The sequence below is a fragment of the Lissotriton vulgaris genome, chromosome 4_1 (assembly GCF_964263255.1).
Source record: "Lissotriton vulgaris chromosome 4_1, aLisVul1.2, whole genome shotgun sequence".
NCBI classification, from domain to species: Eukaryota; Metazoa; Chordata; class Amphibia; order Caudata; family Salamandridae; genus Lissotriton; species Lissotriton vulgaris.
Window position 1 is genome coordinate 568,005,128 of NC_141691.1, and position 19,398 is coordinate 568,024,525.

The following is a 19,398-nucleotide window of genomic DNA, read 5'->3' on the forward strand; positions in this document are numbered from 1 at the left end:
TCTGTGAATAGAATGGCAAGCCCATCCTAACAACCAAACCCAGGGGTGGAAGAAACCTAGAAGAAAAAATCCTTACTGAGCAAATACATTTCTCAGCGAAGCCTGCCCAAGTTGCGCATCTGTCCTGGCATCAGAATCCAGGCAGTAATGTTTAGCAAAGGTGTGGACAGATTTCCACGTAGCCGCCGTACAGATGTCTGCAATGGGAATGTTACGTAGCAAAAGCCGCTGTAGCCGCTTTGCCCCTAGTTGAATGAGCCTTAGGCTTACCCCCTAGAGTCTTGTTAGCCTTTTGGTAATATAATTGTATAGAGGACACAATTCATCTAGATATGGACTGTTCAGAGGTGGCAAGACCAGTAGTCCTGACTGGACCGTAATTAACAAACAACTGATCTGACCTACGAATATCTTTGGTCTTATCTAAGTAGAATTTCAACACCTACCTCACATCAAGTGAATGAAGGGACCTCTCCACCGGAGAGGAAGGATATTGAAAAAACCTAGGTGAAGTGATCGTCTGGTTGAAATGGAAATCCGATATCACTTTAGGAAGAAACTTAGGGTGAGTCCTCATGACAACCTTGGAAGTATGAAATACAGTATATGGCTCCTGACAACACAGAGCTTGAATCTCACTCACCCTGCGAGCCGATGTTATAGCCACAAGGAACGCCGCCTTCCAGGACAAATGCTGTAAAGAAGCCTTACGAATAGGCTCAAACGACTCATTCGTCAGCCTTGACAGCACCACATTCAGCTCTCACGAAGGCGAAGGACGCCTAACGGGGGGGAAATACCTTCTTCAAACCCTCCAAAGAATCTTTAATTACAGGTATTTGGAAAAGTATGTTTGTGAAGGGCATTTCCTATACGCAGTTAATGCTGCGAGGTGAACCTTAATAGAATGGAAATTAAGGCAGGATTTAGCTAAATGCAGCAGGTATGGAAGGATGACATCTTCCTTGCATGAGGTAGGGTCAGCATTCTTGGACGTGCACCAAATGCAGAACCTCTTCCACTTGTAGGCGTAGGAGGTCCTGGAGGACGGTGTCTTACCCTCCTTGAGTATTTCCATGCAGTTGTAAGGCAGTTTCAAGTCTCCATACTGCACTATCTCAGGAGCCATGCTGCCAAACTCAACGATGAGAGGTTGGGGTGCACCATCTGCCCCCCGAACTTCGTTAGCATGTCCGGCCAACATGGAAGCCGCAGATGTGGCTGGAGAGACCGGAGGAGCAGGTCGGTGAACCACCATTGCCGAGGCTACTCCGGAGCAAGGAGGATCATCCGTGCCCTGGACTGGGACAGCTTGATCAGCACTGCTGGGATCAGGGGAATGGGCGGAAAAGCGTACAGACCAGCTGACCCATAGCGCATTCTCCAGAGTCCCTGGTTGGTAAAACCTGGAGGCGAAGTCTCGGCATTTGCTGTTGTCGGCGGTGGCGAACAGATCTATTTCTGGAGTGCCCCATCTTGCGAAGATGTCTCCTAACACCTCGTTGTTTAAGACCCACTCGTGGTTTTCCTGAACGAGCCTGCTGAATGTGTCTTCCTGAGCATTCTGCACACCTGGTAGAGGGGTCGCCGTTATCGTCAATCCCCTGGCTAGCGGCCAGTGCCAGATCGCTTGCGCTTCCTGAGACAGTGTGCGCGATCTCGAGCCCCCCTGCTTGTTAAGGTAATACATTGTGGTCGTGTTGTTCGTCTGTGCAAGCAGGGAGCTGGTCCGGAAGGACGGACGAAAGGCTTTCAGCGCCAAATAAACAGCTCTGAGTTCCAGAAAATTGATGCGATATGTGGACTCCGCCTGGGACCACGTTCCTTGGATCTGTAGATTGTCTGAATGCGCTCCCCAGCCCGGGAGAGAAGCATCCGTCACAATGGTCTGTATGGGAATGTCCTTTTGGAATGGAACCTCCTTGAAGAGATTCTGTGCTGAACACCACCACTTCAGGGACTGCTGAGCGTGTTGAGACAGTCGGATCCTGTCCTCCCAGGTCCCTCGTTTCTGGTCCCATTGATCCTCCAGACATTCCTGCAGCGGTCTCATGTGGAAGCGTGCATGTGGTGTGAGAAAGATGCAAGAAGCCACCGGCCCCAGGAGAGAAGACACCGTCCTCACCGTTGACGGAACGGACATGAGAGTCTGAGCCTTCCGAAGGATCGATAAGCGTCGCTCCTCCGAAGGACACACACTTGCTCTGAGAGTATGGATGGAGGCTCCCAAGTACTGCAGACACTAAACAGGAGTCGAGACAGACTTGGACATGTTGATGTGCAGACCCAGTTGGTTCAACAGAAATGCTGTCCTGTTGAAATGCAATTGCACTTCTTGAAAGGTGGATGCTTTGATCAACTAGTCGTCCAGGTACGTGTAGACAAACACCTTGTTGTTCCTCAGGTGCGCTTCCACCACCGCCATGCATTTCGAAAACGTCCTGGGTGCAGACTTCAGACCAAACGGAAGTATGGTGTACTGATAGTGATTGGTGCCGACTAGAAAGCGCAGAAACTTCTGATGCTTCTGTGCAATGGGCACGTGGAAGTACATGTCCTGTAGATCTATTGCGCAAATCCAGTCTCCTCGAAGCAGTTGAGGATAAATCTGGGGCAAGGACCGCATGCAAAATGTTTCCCTACGAATCCATTTGTTTGCTTGTCGCAAATCCAGAAGGTGTGTTTGAACTCGTTTTTGTCCTAGTTGCGCACAAGAAAGAACCTTGAGTATAGACCCTTTCCCCTTTGAGACGGTGAGACGTCTTCTATCGCCCTTTTTCTAAACAGGGTATCGGACTCCGCTTGAAGTTCGCACAGCAGGTATTGTGAGCAAACCGGTGGAATAGCTGGAGGAGGGCTGATGAAACGAAGGCTGTATCCATTGCAAACAATATTCAGCATCACTTGTCTTGAGTAATTTTTCTTCACTCTGCCAGGTAATTCTGAATGCTTCCCACCAACGGAGTGGGTAACAGAAGAGGGAGAAGTAATCCCTCAGGGCTTCGACCCAGCCGGGCCCTTATTCCCCGATGTGGACTGCTGGTTACCTCTGCCCCTCTGACGTTTCTGGAAGGGCTGCCTCTGATATTGCTGCAGTTGCCCAGCTTGGCGACCCTGCCCGCGCTGGAACCGTTGGGAGGAGTAGCGCCGTTGGTAGGGACGAAAGACTCCCGTTGTTCTTTTGGCTTCTCCAAGCCCACAGCCTTGAGCATCTCAACTTCCGCCTTTATGCGGGCCATTTCCTCATCCGCATGGGTCCCGAAGAGTGTGGAACCTGAAAAGGGCAGGTTGGCAATCCGCAGTTGTGCCTCCGGTTTCAGGGACGTAAGTTGCAACCAGGAATGGCGTCTCAAATTCACCCTGTGACAGTACCCATGAGCCGCCAGGAGAGAGGTGTCTGCAGCCGCACTGATGATTTGATTGGAAACCTTCATGCCTTCATTTAAGAAAATCTTCCCTTCTGCCCTTGGGAGAAGTTCAATGAACTGCTGGAGGGACTCCCATAACGAACGGTCATATCATCCCAGAAGCGCAGTTGAACTTGCCGCTTTCATGGAAGTGGCTGCTGTACTGCAGACCTTCCTTCCCGCCGAATCCATCTTGCGGCTCTCCTTGTCCAGAGGGACCGTGGATGACAGGGCCGTAAAATGTTGCTTCTTGGCCGCTGTCACAATGACTGAATCAGGGGTAGGATCCGTCCTCAGGAATGCAGGATCCGAATCTGGGGGCCTGTACTTCTTCTGAAGCCTGGATGGAGCAGACTTCGCTGAGGCAGGCATTAGGAACAGTTCCATGGCCGGTTCCTCCAAACCTGGCACCAAAGGCAGCAACGAACGAGAGAGGTGCTTCCGTTGCCGTGTTTCAAAGATGACATAGGTGGACGGAGTAGGCACCGCCAGTGCGATCCCCAGTTTCGCTGATCCCCTCAATAGCATGTCCTGAAACGTAGCGATGTCATCAACTGGCGAAACCCTCGTAGGCGGAGAGTCTGACAATGTAGGTGAGTACCATCTGCCACTAGAAGAGTCCGTGTCCCTTGTGTACCTGGACCGCGACCTCTCTCTGCGGCGACGATGTCGTGATCTAGTAGAAGATCTGCGCCCACTGCGAGAGCAGTGTCTCGCCTGGGTTCGGGACCCTGGTCGTCTGGGCACAGCCAGGACCACGGGCACAGGCGGTTGAGGAAGAGGCAGAGGCTGAGCCGGAATCAGAGGCCTCGGAGGAGGTGGTGGAGGAGGAGGCCGCGGAGGAGGAGGGGATGGATGAGATGGCGGAGGAGGACCAGTAGGTGTTCTAGGCCGTGAGGGTGAGTAGGTCCTGGAGTATTCTGAATCCGGAGAACGAATTACTCTCCTCTTCTTACTAGCAGGCCTCAGGAAGGGGGCTCTGGAGGCAAAATTCCCCGATGAAGAGCACCGGCGCCGCTGCGACCGTGGACTCTCCGATGTGGAAACACTAATCACAGAGGACGAACGTCCACCTGAAGCGGTCCTGGACGACTACTTTCTCCTTGACGTCGACTTTCGCTTCGATGTCGACTCCTTCCTTGACGTCGACCTTCTGGACGTCGAACTTTGCCTTGACGTCGATCTTCTCTTCAACATCGATCGTGTCGACCTTCTTGACGCCGACCTTCGTGTCGACGTTGGTGGCGAACGGTGGTGCCGCCTCGATGGCGGGCGCCGATGTCTTCGGGACTCAGCTCGACGACGATGGTGTGTCGACGTAGTCTGTGAAGTCCTCGACGTCTACCTCATCCGAGGTCTCGACGTCCTTCCCCTCGACGTCGAACGTCGACGTCGCTTCGACCCAGAGCTCTGGGTCGGCGGGGAGCATAACGTCGTCATACCTCTCGATGCAGACGTCGTAGCCATCGACCGGGACCAGTGCCGTTTCTGGGCCTTCTCTTGACTGGGAAGCCCCCCAGAGGCCAATGCACGGGTAGAGGACAAAGAAAGAGTTCCTCCATGCCCAGAGGTCCCACCTGCATCCCAATGTCTTCTTTGCTCCAGGCCTTGAAGACGGATCTTCTGCCTGTCACGCAGGGTCCTCCTGGAGAAAGAATGGCAAATATCACAGGAGTCAGGCACATGTGTAGATGGAAGACAGTGTGCGCATACTCTGTGAGGATCTGACTTGGCCTTCTTCCTTCCACACTCAGGGCACTTGTCGAATAAAGCTGCCATTTTGATAAGAAAGAGGTGGTTTGGCTGCACAAAAAAGACCGCAAATGGAAGAGAAAGGCCCCAGACGTCGAGTGAAACACTAAATACCACAAAAAAGCTAAAACATTTGAAGTTGTATCAATAAAGGTAGAGCTCATTGCCCCAGGGTGCTGCTAGCAGAAGCCGGAAAAAGAATTGAAAGTAACTTGCCTGTAGCTGTGCATCACGGGATACCGAGGGTCTCGGGAGGGTTCCTTAAAGGCATGGTATCCCTTTTCCAGACACATAATGGCAGCCTATGGGGCTTGTCTGTCCAACCCTTCCTCTCTATCATGACAAAGGATTTTTGTGAAGGGGAATTTCTCTATGCGTGAAACTCTGTAAAATGTGTAAATTTATATATTATTTGGCTATCTTTTTTCACTTCACGATGAAGTGCTGGCCAATGTAGCCTTGTTAATGTCAGGCTGCATTATTTGTCTTTCATTATCTCTTAAGTGTCTATGCAGGACTGCAGAAGAAGACAACTTGAGAGACTATTTTGGGGTCCACGCACATGGGCGGGACTATTAACAGATTATGACTATATGCAAAGATCCCCTACTACAGAAGTGGAATAATGCAAAGCATTTGTAACCAAAATGGGCAGGGCTCGAAAAATCCGCTCGCTATTAGGAGTCAGATTTAATCAAGATGAGCTATTTTTAAAGCATACTCAGCCATTTTGGCGAGCTGACAAGTGCCCTGTCTGCTCACCTAGTGAATGAGCAAAAAAGATGCCTTTAAATCTTGTTATCTTGTCACATTTGCTAGCTTTTAGAGTCTGAGGTCAAAAGTTAGTTTGTCTTCCTAAATTTACTTTTTTTCTGTGACTGAAGTTCGAGGATTTTGTACAGTGAACTGTGTGACAATTGTGCTGTACAACGCATGTGAAATGAAAGAATGTAAAATTTCAGGCTTTATTTTTAACACAGAACTGAAATAGCAAAGAAATGAACAGTTCAAATATTTCAAATATATTTCACTAGTTATGAAGATACATTTTTGTAATTCTGTGGTGCAAACAAATGATTCATATAGGATCAAAGTAACGAATCAGAACACTTTATTTGATGGAGTGCAAATTTAAAATATTTTTGCTGAAACACAATTTCCAAACATTGTTTATGCACTAGGTAGTTTTAACAGTAAAATCTATGTATCTATCTGTAAATGACTGTGCACTACCACGTCCTGCTTTAGTAATATATTTATGAAAAGTGAGTTTTTAACCATGGCCTGGGAAATATTCCCGCTCCTGCCCAGAGTTCAGTGCTATTAGTGAACTAAGAGGAAAGCCAGGGTTTATGTGTATCCTATATGTGGGCTGAGTTCTTTTGTACAGCATAAATAGTGATCTTACATATTTGAATGTACTCTCTTATGTGATAATGAAGAAAAAGGCAACAACATATTTGCCTAGGATCACACAATTTGAGACCAGTTCACAGGTCAAGTACATTACAGTTAGGTCGAGTAGATTAATCAAGTTAACTAGACCTTTAGGTCTATTAACATTTTGATTATTTTGTTTAGCCCAGATGGGTTCACACTGCAAAACAATGTTATCAGACATTTGGCATTTTGCAAGTCTGCCTGTTGCCCACGCTCTCATTTAATGAGTTAAGAAACACATTATTTACACTGCTACTGACTTGCTAGTAACCAGCAATATCATGGACAAGGTTCAAGATCTCATAGCAAAAAAACAAGAAAACATGCATCACTGTACCTCAAAAAGGACTTTCAATGAGAACTGTGTGACGTGAAGTTCCTTTGGCAATCTCTTTCTTTGTGCTGCTAACAGCAGACAAGACTGAAAGAGAAATCTTTTATGAATCTACATATTGCAAGCAATATGGACAACAGAACAAAAAGTAAAAACATTGCCAACATAAGAAAGGAGTACGTTACTTACCCTGTAAGCATCATTTATTCGTAGCGTGTAGTGCTGCAGATTCACATGCTAAGCATACTCCTGTCATCCAGTGTTAGGCCCGGACTTTGCAAGTTGTTTTTCCTCCAGGAACCTTTATGATAGGCGTTGTGTCTTCCGCAACTATGTGCCCGTGAGAGGAACTGAGACCTAAATGGATTGCGGCAGCCTGCTCAGCAACCCCAGAATAAATTTGTTTTTATCTGTACTGATGACTGATGATATTCAGAAACACGTGTCTAGAGATTTACAGCACTAACCTGCATAAACTTTGATGGAACACTCCAGTAAATATTCAAGTAAGCATGTACCATGAACTGCATTTACCATAATGCTAAGGGGCGAACTGTGCTGGGAGGTGAAGCAGTATACTCCCACCACTTTCTGATTGAAAAGGCTCCCTTCAGCCATTGAACTGACAAGCTTGTGGAGATGCACCTGTGAGAGGTACTGAGACCTGTAAGGATTGTGTCAGTCTGCTCAGCAACCCCAGATTACATTTGTTTTTATCTCTACAGATGATGGGTGATATCCGAAAACACGTCTAGAGATTTACAGCACCCACCTGGACCAACTTTGGTGGAACGCTCCAGTAAATATTCAAGTAAGCATCTACCATGAACTGCATTTACCATAATGCTAAGGGGCGAACTGTGCTGGTAGGTGAAGCAGTGTGCTTCCACCCCTTTCTGTTTGAAAAGGCTCTCTTGAGCCATTGAGCTGACAAGCTTGTGGAGATGCACCTGTGCGCCTGTGAGAGGTACTGTGACATGAAAGGATTGTGGCAGCCTGCTCAGCAACCCCAGATAAAATTTGTTTTTACCTCTACTGACGGATGATATCCAGAAACACGTGTCTAGAGATTTACAGCACTAACCTCCACCAACTTTGGCTGAACACTAGTAAATATTCAAGTAAGCATGTACCATGAACTGCATGTACCATAATGATAATGGGCAAATTGTGCTGAGACGTGAAGCAGTGTATTCCCACCCCTTTCTCCTTTGTTTTGATTTTGAGTGGGACTAGTTCTATGGCCCCTTTTTGTAGTAACGCCTTTACTTCTTTTTTTTTAGCAGATGTTGTGAATTTAACATCTGCAGCTTTAGGGGGATATTGGGTGGCTGTTGAGTTAGTTTGCGACAATATCCCGTCTGATTATTTGTAGTAACCATTGGTCTGATGTGATGTATGGCCACAACTGGTGGTATTGAAGCCTTCCTCTGACAGGCGTTTTGTGCTCGGGGAGAGGGGGGTAAGTAATTTACTTGGAGGTGTTGAGGTGCCTTTGATGGGGTTGCCTCTAACTCGGCCTGTTTTTGTAGCCTCCTAGATAATATTCACGCCCTTGCTGGTGATATTGATGTTGCTGCCGCTGATATGTTGTGTTCTGGGGTAGAGGCTTTTGCTGCCCCTCGCACCTGGTATCGCCCACAGGGTTGTTGCAATTGAGGCGTTGTCTATCAGGCACCCATGGATTTGGCAGTGTCGGTGTCCTTCTTTATTTTCTCTAGATGAGTGTCCAAAGCGGGCCCAAATTGGTTTTGCCCATCAAATGGAACATTAAGAATGTGCTACTGCACCTCAGGTTTGAACCCAGATATTCGTAGCAACACATGTCCATGGAGCATGATTGATGTATTGATGCCCCAGAGCTCCGTCCAAAGGCACATTTGATTGTAGCATTTGCTATCTGCCTCCCCAGGTCTTCCCCTCGTTTTTAGTATTCATCTGGGAAACATTTTATCAGATCTTGCATCGCATCCCAGGTAGCCCTACTGTATCGGTAGAGTAGGCCAAATGAACTGGCAATCTTCCTGTGGTTTGCATGCCCTGTCGGTACTCTTTCGCCTGCTGAATCAATTCTTTTACATTCTTTCTCTGGAGGAGGTGCTTCACCAGTACCCTGTGCTGCAGTTCTTTTCCTGGTAGTGGTGACAAGGGAATCAGCTAGGAGATCTCTTTGTATTTACATAGGGTCAGTTCGGGAAGGCCTGTATTTCTTCTCAATGCGAGGAGTTCGGAACATGGATTTGACTGGATCATAGAAGAAGTCTTTTGCTATGTTAAGGATGGATCCATCATTGGTGTATACTAAATTGTGTGCTCTGTGCGCAAAAGTGTTTCAACTAGGACATCATTTGGCTCCTATGTAGTGTGCATGGGGAGCTTGTGGGACTCTGCCGCTCTTGGATGACACTGTGGTGTCATCTGGAGGTGACGCCTTAGTAGGCACTGGCAGCTCCATGTCTAGGTCAGGCAGGACCACATCATAATCATACCATGGGTAAGGGGTATGGTGGGTATCCTGTGTTCCTTGGAAATCTGTGTCCCGTATCCACCCCTCTTCCTCCTCTTGTAGAGAGGGCAAGTGTGTTTGTGGTGACTCTGGAGGGCTAAAAGTCATTGGGCTTGTGGTTCTGAGTTCCTGTGGCACTATTTATGGTGGAGCGTGTGGCAAGATTGATCATTAGCATGTATCTTAACATTTTCTTTATATGTTTACTGCATACATTGTTGCAGTCCTTTAAAGACAACACCTTGTTCTCCACTCGCTCTTTGTGTAAGTTTCTTTGGAGCCAGTGGTGTGTCCTCAGAAACTATGTGTGGCTTTGGAACCCCAGAAGAGTGTCCATGTTGTTTTTCAGTCCTTGAAACCAATGGCTGTTTCAATTTCAAGGCGCTAAATATGAGCATTTCTTCGGTTCTAATGATTTTCTTGAGGTCACAGCCTGCTTGGCATCCTTCGGTGCTGCATTAAGCTTCAGTGCCGGTGGCTCAGTCGCTACATACTTGTGCTTCGGTGGCAGCGTAATGCCAGAGCCGTCCCCATGCTGTCGTCTTGTTGTTGCCTAATTGAGATCGAGAATGTTCTCGTCCTTTTCGGCTCAGAGGCGTGCTCACAGTGTAAGGCCTGAGCCCGAGGGCTGTGGCGTACCATGGTGTGCCAGGGTTGGTGAAGGTGAGTAAGATCTTCACTACATGGGGCTCGACAGCACTCACAGTAAGTGCTTGGTCTTGGTTCTCCACCCATTTACTGTGATGAGCCTCTGCAATGTGGGCCCCTCTCATGCAGCCGAGGGCATTCTTTAACAGAGGATGGATCAGAAGCGACGTAGTGGAGGCTGGCGATCACCACTTCTCTTACTACCGGAGCACTCGCTTCGCTTTCCACGTCGCTGTCCGGCGAGAATTTCGCTTTGCCCGCCAGTTTCATCGTGTATGCTAGGCGTCAATCCCTACGGGTCCAAAGTGGCTTTTTGTTTTTGAACAATGCGCAAGCCACGCACTCGTCCTCTTTGTGCTCCAGAGATAATCACAAATTACACAATTTGTGTGGTTAAGAGTGTGCGTATTTAGCCCCGCACCAAGGGCACGGTCGGAAGAGGTCCTTTTTTGTCTCCATCACCCGAAGACGGTCATTCTCGAGAGGTGTGTGTGTATTGAGTGTCGCATAATCGGTCCAAGGCTCCTAGGATCCATGGGTGTTGCCTACTGGATCTCCAGTCACGTCTTTTCTTGACTGTAGGCGTTGTGTTGGCGAAAATGCTGCACAGCTCCGATGCAGTCTGATGACGCACAACGCCCATCATAAAACTTCCTTGAGGTAAAACAACTTGCTGAGTCCAGATCCAACACTAAATGGCAGCAGTGTGCATACCATGGGTATCTGTAGCCAACACATGCTACAAATACATCTTTCTAGACAATAACGTAAAGATGACAGCCTTAAGCCTCTCCACAAAGTGGACCGAATATGCTACTTACCAGTATGCATCTGTTCTTGGCATGTAGGGCTGCTGACATTCATATCTGTGCATAGATTGCCGCCTAGTGTTGGGTCCGGATGATTGCACATTGTTGTCCTGGAAGAGTCTTCGAAGTATCACAAGATAGGTGGCTCCTCCCCTGGACTACAGTGCGCATGGGCATCCTCTCCATCCTCAGATTGTTTTTCGCCATTGTGGCAGAGATGGAGTGTAGTACAGTAAGTGATGACCATGCTAAGAGTAATTCTGAGTGCTGCAGCCGCTACAGGAGCCGGGGAGGAGGGCGTACTGGTGTAGCATATTCAGTTCGAGGCATGTGGGCTGCTGAATTCATATCTGTGCATAGAATATATAGCAGTCCCTCTATTAGCGGCGGCTGCCCGTGCCAGCTGCAGCAGTCTGAAAAAGTGTTTTTAGAACAGCCTGTCCTACAGCTGCCTGCTGTTTGGAGAGCACATCTACGCAGTAGTGTTTGGTAAATGTGTGTATGGTAGACCATGTGGCTGCTCTACAGATTTCCTCTAAAGGAATGTTTCCAAGGAAAGCCATGGATGCCCCTAACTTTCTTGTTGAGTGGGCTCTTGGGGGAATCGTTAATGTGCGCTTAGCCTTTTGATAGCAAATCTGTATGCACTTAACGATCCACCTGGCTATACCTGCTTTTGAAATGGGGTTGCCTTTGTGTTGGGGGAGGCAACAAACAGTTGTTTGGTCTTCCTGAAATCTTTCGTCCTATCTATGTTATACATAAGAGCTCTTTTGACGTCTAGTGTGTGGAGCATTCTCTATGCCACTGAGTCTGGATTCTGGAAGAACACTGGCAGTTCTATAGTTTGATTCATATGGAACTGTGAAACTACTTTAGGCAGAAACTTAGGGTTAGTGCGTAGTACCACCCTTTTGGAGTGAATCTGTATGAATGGCTCTTGGATAGTTAGTGCTTGAAGTTCACTAACTCGTCGTAGCGATGTGATTGCTATTAGGAAAGCCACTTTCCATGTTAAGAATTGTATCTCGCATGAGTGTAGAGGCTCAAAAGGTGGACCCATCAGTCTGGTAAGGACCACATTCAGGTTCCATACAGGTGCCGGTGGGTGCCTGGGAGGAATAACTCGTTTGATTCCTTTCAGAAAAGCTTTGATGGCAGGCACTCTGAAAAGTGAGAGATGCTGCCTGTTTTGGAGATAAGCTGCTATTGCGGATAAATGTATACGTATGGAAGCATAGGCCAGATTGCATTTGTATAGATGTAATAGATAACAGATGATGTTGTGAGTAGATGCATCTAGCGGATTAATGTCGTTGTTGGCACAATAAATGACAAATCGCTTCCATTTCGCCGCATAACATGCTCTAGTTGTGGGCCTTCTTGCCTCCCTTATGATATCCATACAGTCAGGAGGCAGGTTGAGGTAGCCAAATTCTAAGACCTCGGGAGCCAGATCGCCAGGTTGAGCTGTTGCGGATCTGGATGCTGACTGTCGCCATGGCTCTGCGTCAAAAGTCTGGGTGTGAGTTGTAGCCTTTGATGCAGTACCACAGAGAGTTCTAGAAACGTGGTGTACCATGGTTGGCGTGCCCACATCGGAGCAACCAGGATGAGAGTCATCGAGTGTTGCCTCAGTTTGCGTGCCACTAGCGGTATTAGCGGTGCTGGGGGAAAAGCGTACGCAAATATGCCTGACCAGTACATCCATATTGCATTTCCCTGCGACTGTGGGTGTGGAAACCTGGCGGCAAAGCTTGGGCATTTGGCATTTTCCTTTGTGCCGAACAGGTCTATCTCTGGATGACCCCACCATTGGAAGTACGGGTGGAGTACTGATGGATGTATCTCCCACTTGTGCATTTGGTGGCTGTACCTGCTGAGCAGGTCCGCCATCTGATTGTCCTTGCCTGGGAGGTGTTCTGCCATGAGGAAGATGTTTCTCTGAATGGCCCACTTCCACATGCTCTGAGCCAGATGAGACAACTGTGGAGAGTGTGTACCTCCTGCTTCTGTATGTAGTCCATGGCAGTCATGTTGTCCGTCCGGATCAACACTACTTTGTTGCACAAATGTACTTTGAATGCTTTCCTTGCCATGAAGATTGCCATCAGTTCCAGAAGGTTGATGTGCATCTTTTTCTGCTGTGTTGTCCATAGTCCCTGCACTGTGTAGTGGAGTACATGAGCTCCCCATCCCTGGAGAGATGCGTCAGTCGTCAGTATTATCTGTGGCACAGGCTCTTGGAACGGTCGGCCCCTACAAAGGTTTTGTGGGTTCCACCAATGCAAAGAGCTGTATGCACGACCGGTCACCAACACTAGGTCTTTCAATTGTCCATGAGCCTGATTCCACTGACGTGCTAAGCACTCCTGAAGCGGACGCATGTGTAGTCTCGCGTGCGGGACTATGAAGATGCAGGAGGCCATCATGCCTATCAACTGCATGAAGACTTGTGCTGGAAGCGAGTGTTGTGGTTTGTATTTCCGTATCAGCAATTGCATGCTGTTGATCCTCACTAAATTTGGCTGTGCGTTGGCTGCCAGAGTGTCTATTGTCGCGCCCAAGTACTGCCGTACGTGGGTGGGCTGAAGGTGGGACTTTGGATAATTCAGTGAAAACCCCAGATTGTGAAGAAGGTGAATGGTGTGGGACATGTGGGTGGCACATTGCTGGGCCGACTTTGCTTGAATAAGCCAGTCGTCCAGATAAGGGTAGACGTGAACGTTCTGTCTCCGTAGGTGTGCAGCCACTGTAGCTAGGCACTTGGTAAACACCCTGGGTGCTGTTGTTACTCCGAAAGGGAGGACTTTTAACTGATAAAGCTGATCCTGAATGGTAAATCTGAGATATTTTCTGTGTGACGGGTGTACCGGTATATGGAAATATGCATCCTTTAGATCTAGTGTTGCGAGGAAATCTCCCTGACTGAGTAACGGTGAAACCTGCTGTAAGGTGAGCATGTGAAAATGTTCTGACAAGATGTATTGGTTTAGGGGCCTGAGGTCCAGTATGGGTCTGAGGGACCCGTCCTTTTTTGGGATCAAGAAGTACAGCGAGTACACCCCTGTACCTTTTTGTTCTACAGGCACAAGCTCTATGGCTCCTTTTTGCAGCATGCTGACTACCTCTTGCTGCAATAACTGTATATGCTCTGCGGACATAGGACGGTGTCTTGGGGGTATGTTGGGTGGAGTGGAGGTTAACTCCAGACAATAACCGTACTGGATAAGCTGCCTCACCCACCTGTCTGTAGTGATGGATTTCCAGGCCGGCAGGAACCGTTGTAGTCTCCCCCGACCGGTGTTATATGGTCGGGGGTAGTGAGAAGACGTCACTGTTTGTTAGTGGCGGAGGATTGGGAGTTGATGTTTCCACAACCTCTGCCCTTGGTGCTGTTTCCACGATAGCCACCCCAATTGTTCTTGTTGTAGGTGGTCTGCGCGCCTCCTTTACTGTACTGTGTCTGCTGGGACACCTGGCCTCTGGAAGCTCCTCTATTGTTGGAGCGACGAAAAGAACCACCCCTGAACTGCTGCGACTGTAGAGCCCCCATAGACTTTGCAGTCTCTGTGTCCTTTTTAATTTTTTCTAAGGTGGTGTCCACTTCTGGTCCAAATAAGTAACCAGGGTTAACTGGCTGATTCAGTATGGTGGTTTGTATCCTAGGCTTGAAGCCGGAGATTCTCAGCCAGGCATGTCTTCATAACATAACGCTTGTGTTAATAGCCCTGGCTGCAGTGTCTGCTGCGTCTAGAGCACACTTAATAGATGCGTTGGATATAAGTTTCCCTTCTTGTATTAGCATTTCTGCTGCCTCGATATACTCATCTGGCAAGTGTTGTAACAGGGTCTCAAGTGTATCATAATGAGCCCTGTCTTATCTCGCTAAGAGTGCCTGTGTGTTGGAGATGCGCCAGACATTGGCCGCTTGAGCTGCCACCCTTTTCCCTTAGGCTTCTAGCACTGTAGATTCCTTGTCAGGGGAGGAGCATCACCCGTGGTCTGCGAGTTCGCTCTTTTACAAGCATTTGAAACAACCAGAGAGTCCAATGGCAACTGTCCCCTGATATATGGAGGGTCCACAGGTGCTGGTTTGTATTTTTTTTTCAATCCTGGGGTTTACCACTCTTGCCTTTGTGGTCTCCTTAAAGATGTCTCCAGCGTGTTTCAGGACACTTTTTAGCATGGGTAGAGTCTTGACAGTTCTCTCTGAGGTTGAGAAAAGTCCTCTTCAATAGGGTCAGCATGGAGCTGGACATCGTGATTTTTTGCTGCCCTCTCAATAAGCGCGTTAAACGCAGCCGTGTCTTCTGTAGGTGAGGTTTTAACAGCATAGATATGACTGTCAGGGGCAGTTTGTGGCTCCCCTGGGTCAACAGTGTCTGTCGAGGGTTCAGTGTGGTCTTCTGGATCAGTGTCTACAGGATAACTGTAATCCTCATTGTCACCATCCCCTACATCCACATCTGAATGTGTGGGTGAAAAAGGAGCAGGTTCTTGTCCATATTGTTCTAGAGGTTCAAAAAGAAGAGGTGAAGTTGCAGAATCCCTTTTTTTCTTTAATGGAATTTTATATGACTCCATAGGCTGTTCTGGGGTGATCTTTCGCTTGTAAATGGAAAGTCTACCAGTCTTAGCGTCGATGAATTGCCTCGACTGATCTTCCTGCAGAGGCTGTTGATGCTTTGTGGCCCCTTCAGTAGTTGTAGGCTTTTGCCCCATGGACACCTTCTTGGCCGCCTCTACGCCCGTCTTAGAGGCGAACGCCTTAGGTGTCACCGGCGGCGGCAGTATAAACTTAATCGGTGCAGACGCCTTTGGAGTTTTACTGACTGTCTTTGGGAGTGGAGTGGCCTTCGGTCCGACAGCTATAGCTTTCTCCTTAATGCGCTGCAGCGAGTCCGACACCTGCTTTGAAAAAGAGGCGGATGGTTGTGTTGACTCGACGGGGTGCTTAGAGCCACTGCTTGTTTTGGGCTCGAGGTCTTTGCTTTGTCGAGTCGACGTTTAGGATCGAGAACTTTCTGTGTTTCGAGTCCTTTGTTTGTGTCTACGGTCTTCGGCGCCGACTTCTTTGGGTCGATGTCCTTGACCTTCTTCTTCGGTGCCCCGGCCTTCAGCTCGACACCCTTTAGCGACCTCTCCGTGTTGATAGAACTTTTTTGTTTCGTCGGAGCCGATGGTTCAGAAGCCTTCGTTCCGACCAAAGTAAGTTGTACTTTCGGTTTCGATTTTGTTTCCGGTGCTTTCGGTTATGTAGTCACCGATGTTTTTTGTTTCGATTTCGATCGATCAACCGATGGCCCTTTTGAATTGTCCGTTGCCGGGCCTTGAAGCGAGGCTGTAGAACTATGCGTTTGATCTTGGGTAAGGCCTTGTGGCGATCCCTCGACCTGAGTCTTATAGAGTGTGTTAGTCTCGGTCCCCACACCAACAGTTGGGCCTAGCTCCTCGCTCGAGCTATCTTCTATGGCCCCAAAGGCCTCATCGTCGTCTCCTACCTCGTCGACGGCGGCTTCATTTTCGACCATCTCCTCATCCTCTGCGTCATAACTGGGGTCAATGTCTGATGCAGGATCCGACAGGTTCCCTTGAACCTAAATGTGAATGTAAATGTAGTGGCATTTATATAGCGCACTACTTACCCGTAGGGTCCCAAGGCGCTTCGACCGCTGGGAAAACCCTTCCTGGCTTCCCTGAGAGATGGTCCCTTAATGGGTATCTCCAGGGTGAGACCAGGCATCCCTGGCGGTCTGGTGGGGCCGTTAGTGAAGATGAGGCAAGCTAATGCCCAGAGTTGCCGAGTGTGATCGCTGATCAGAGTGGGCACCGAGGCGAGAGAATTATCGAGTCCGCTGACCCTGGTCCAGAAACCTGCCGCGCCGGGAATCGAACCCTGGTCCCGGGCCGTCCTCTGCTCTCGGGTCTGCCGCCTCTAACCAGTGAGCCACACTACTTCACCTCCTGCTCGACTCCCTCATCTTCCTCAGCATCAAAGATGTTCACCGGGTCAGGTGCCGTCTGCTGGGCTTCCTTCCGCGCCGCGCGTCGAAGGCGAAGTGTTTTCTTGGATCGGAACCGCGAACAAGCCATACAGCTGGCTTTATCGTGATCCGGAGACAGGCACTTGTTGCACACCGGGTGAACATCGATGTGAGGATACTTGGAGTTGCAAACGGGACATCTTGAATGGGCTCCGTTCCATCATCGATCGTCGATAAGGCCTCTGGCGTCGACCGGGCGATTAGTGCTGAATTGCCACGCGGCTCTTCTTGACGTCCAGCTCGAGGATTGAGCTGGAACGAGTACTGGGCACCGATCGCAAAGACAATACCGAAGACACCTAGAGGCCTTTTGGCCAAATAAAAAGTTTTCTATCTATTCCGAACTTGAGTTAACAAATATACATCCGAACCCAATGGCGGAAAAAAACAATCTGAGGATGGAGAGGATGCCCGTGCGCACTGTAGTCCAGGGGAGGAGCCACCTATCTCGTGATACTTCGAAGACTCTTCCAGGACAACAATGTGCAATCATCCGGACCCAACACTAGGCGGCGATCTATGCACAGATATGAATTCAGCAGCCCACATGCCTCGAACACATGATTTACTTATGATAGAGAAATCCTCAATAAAACCTCATATGTTTGAAGTCTGTGGATGAACATGTTTTTATTAACAAATACTGATCAGTTAAAAGATACCATAAATGGGTTGGATATTGAGGTCTTAGTAAATCAGAGGAGCATGGGCTACAAGTACAGAAGTTAGTACTGAGATTACATTCTCACTTGTACGTCCAACACCTTTACTTTCAAAAGGCTGAAATATTAAAACACAGGAAAGTAAAAGGAGCGGCAGGAAGACAAACCAGGTGAGCAAACTTTGAACCAATGACAAGTGCTTGCAATAGTATTTTTTCTAATGTAGTGTGATGATGCAGACTCACCATGCTTGGGAGTAAGAAGTCACTGGCAGTTGGGAGGCTAGCAAACACCCTGGTGCTTCAGGTAGTGAGGTGGCAGGATTGTAGAGCCGTGCTTTGGTAGGAGACGAGTATCATTTTGGTGATGCCTTGCAGTTGCTACCAAGGTGGTGCATCATGAAGTAAATTACGTGTGAAATGGGCCTGAAGAGTAGGCTCCAGCTGAGAATATGGGAACTGCTGGGAACAGTGTGAAGAGCAGTAGAGACGGATTGTGTCGCTGTGTAGCTGACAGACCAGACAATGCCAATCAAAGGAGGAAGAAGAAGCAAGCAAAAAGAGTAAGCACTGACATTACAGATCAAGAAACTCAATGGAAAAACCAGGAAGGAGACCTATTCATCAGACATTCAATGGGAAAGAGCTGGAAAGTTCTATTGGCAGAGAGAACACATGCAAAGAATAAGAGGGACAAACAAATACAACAATGGGAGAAGGCAAATGGGGGAGACTGACCATTGAAATGAAAGGTTCATCTTCTGCTCCTCAGGTAAGGGTGCGGCGATCAGCCAAAAGATAGGGGGAGTTTATTTTCAGAGACTGAAGATGATGGTTAGGATAAGCATGTGATCGAAAATTAGGGTGTGGAAGAACACCAAGAGACTGAACTGTAAGGTAAACGTAATGTTTTGTTTAGCAGGGGTAAACTCAAGAGCCACTGGAGCGATTCTACTGTGGACATTCCACCTTTGAGTTCATGGAAGGAAAATAAATGCTGAATGATGTAGTGCTTCTAAATACTGAATAGAGCCAAGAATAAATTTTTCATCCACTCACCCTCACTTCTGCAAATGCGGACTGCTAAATGACAACAGGCGCCTGCACGAGAGGAACTAAGCGCCTCCGTCCGCTCGGATTTGAAATTGTCTTTGCAAGAATTGATAGGCAGTATCGCCACCCACAGGCTCAGGCTGAGTTTCCACCGGTCTGAGACCCAAACTGTCCCCTCCTGTCTTGATAAAGACCCGCCGCGACTTTCAACCGGAGCGCATAAGGGTCGAAACGTCGACGAACATCAAAGGTCCAGTGATACCAGGATCCGCATAGGAACTCTAGGAATCCTTGGTTTAAAATTGTTATCTGGCCAATGAAGATATTTGTATATACCTGTACATAAATTGCACTGTATATTCCTTCATTCACAGAACACTTTTCACTGAAAGTCACTTTATATTTGACAGTCACTGCAGACATTGAATGTTATCTAAGAATGATTGCAATTCGGATACCAAATGTTTGAAATTTCTTAATACAATTATTTAATTACATGGTTTAAAGTTTTTGAGCATTTATTTCTCAAACTGTTGGACTTGTATCAGAGAGCTTGTGGTCTCATTCAATGAATATATTTCAAAAGTAATTGGTTTCACCCAACAGAACCATTTTCATTTTAACTACAAATACCCAGGTTCTGAGGGACACAGGGTTACCCCTTTTTCTTAAAGTAAACAGTTCAACAGCCAGTGGTTGTTTGTAAACCTGTCTGCCAAGAGTAGGCAAAGTTCTTGCTCT

General features: G+C 47.9%; 1 protein-coding gene across 3 annotated transcripts in view; it reads right to left on the minus strand.

The window, feature by feature from the left end:
* Positions 1–19,398, minus strand: part of TRANK1 (tetratricopeptide repeat and ankyrin repeat containing 1) — a 1,005,982-nt gene that overhangs the window by 730,807 nt on the left and 255,777 nt on the right. For all 3 annotated transcript variants that reach the window (XM_086964756.1, XM_086964757.1, XM_086964755.1), the window contains one exon: positions 6,937–7,020. In XM_086964756.1, the coding sequence (XP_086820882.1) occupies positions 6,937–7,020 (84 nt within the window). The remainder of the gene's footprint in view (positions 1–6,936; positions 7,021–19,398) is intronic.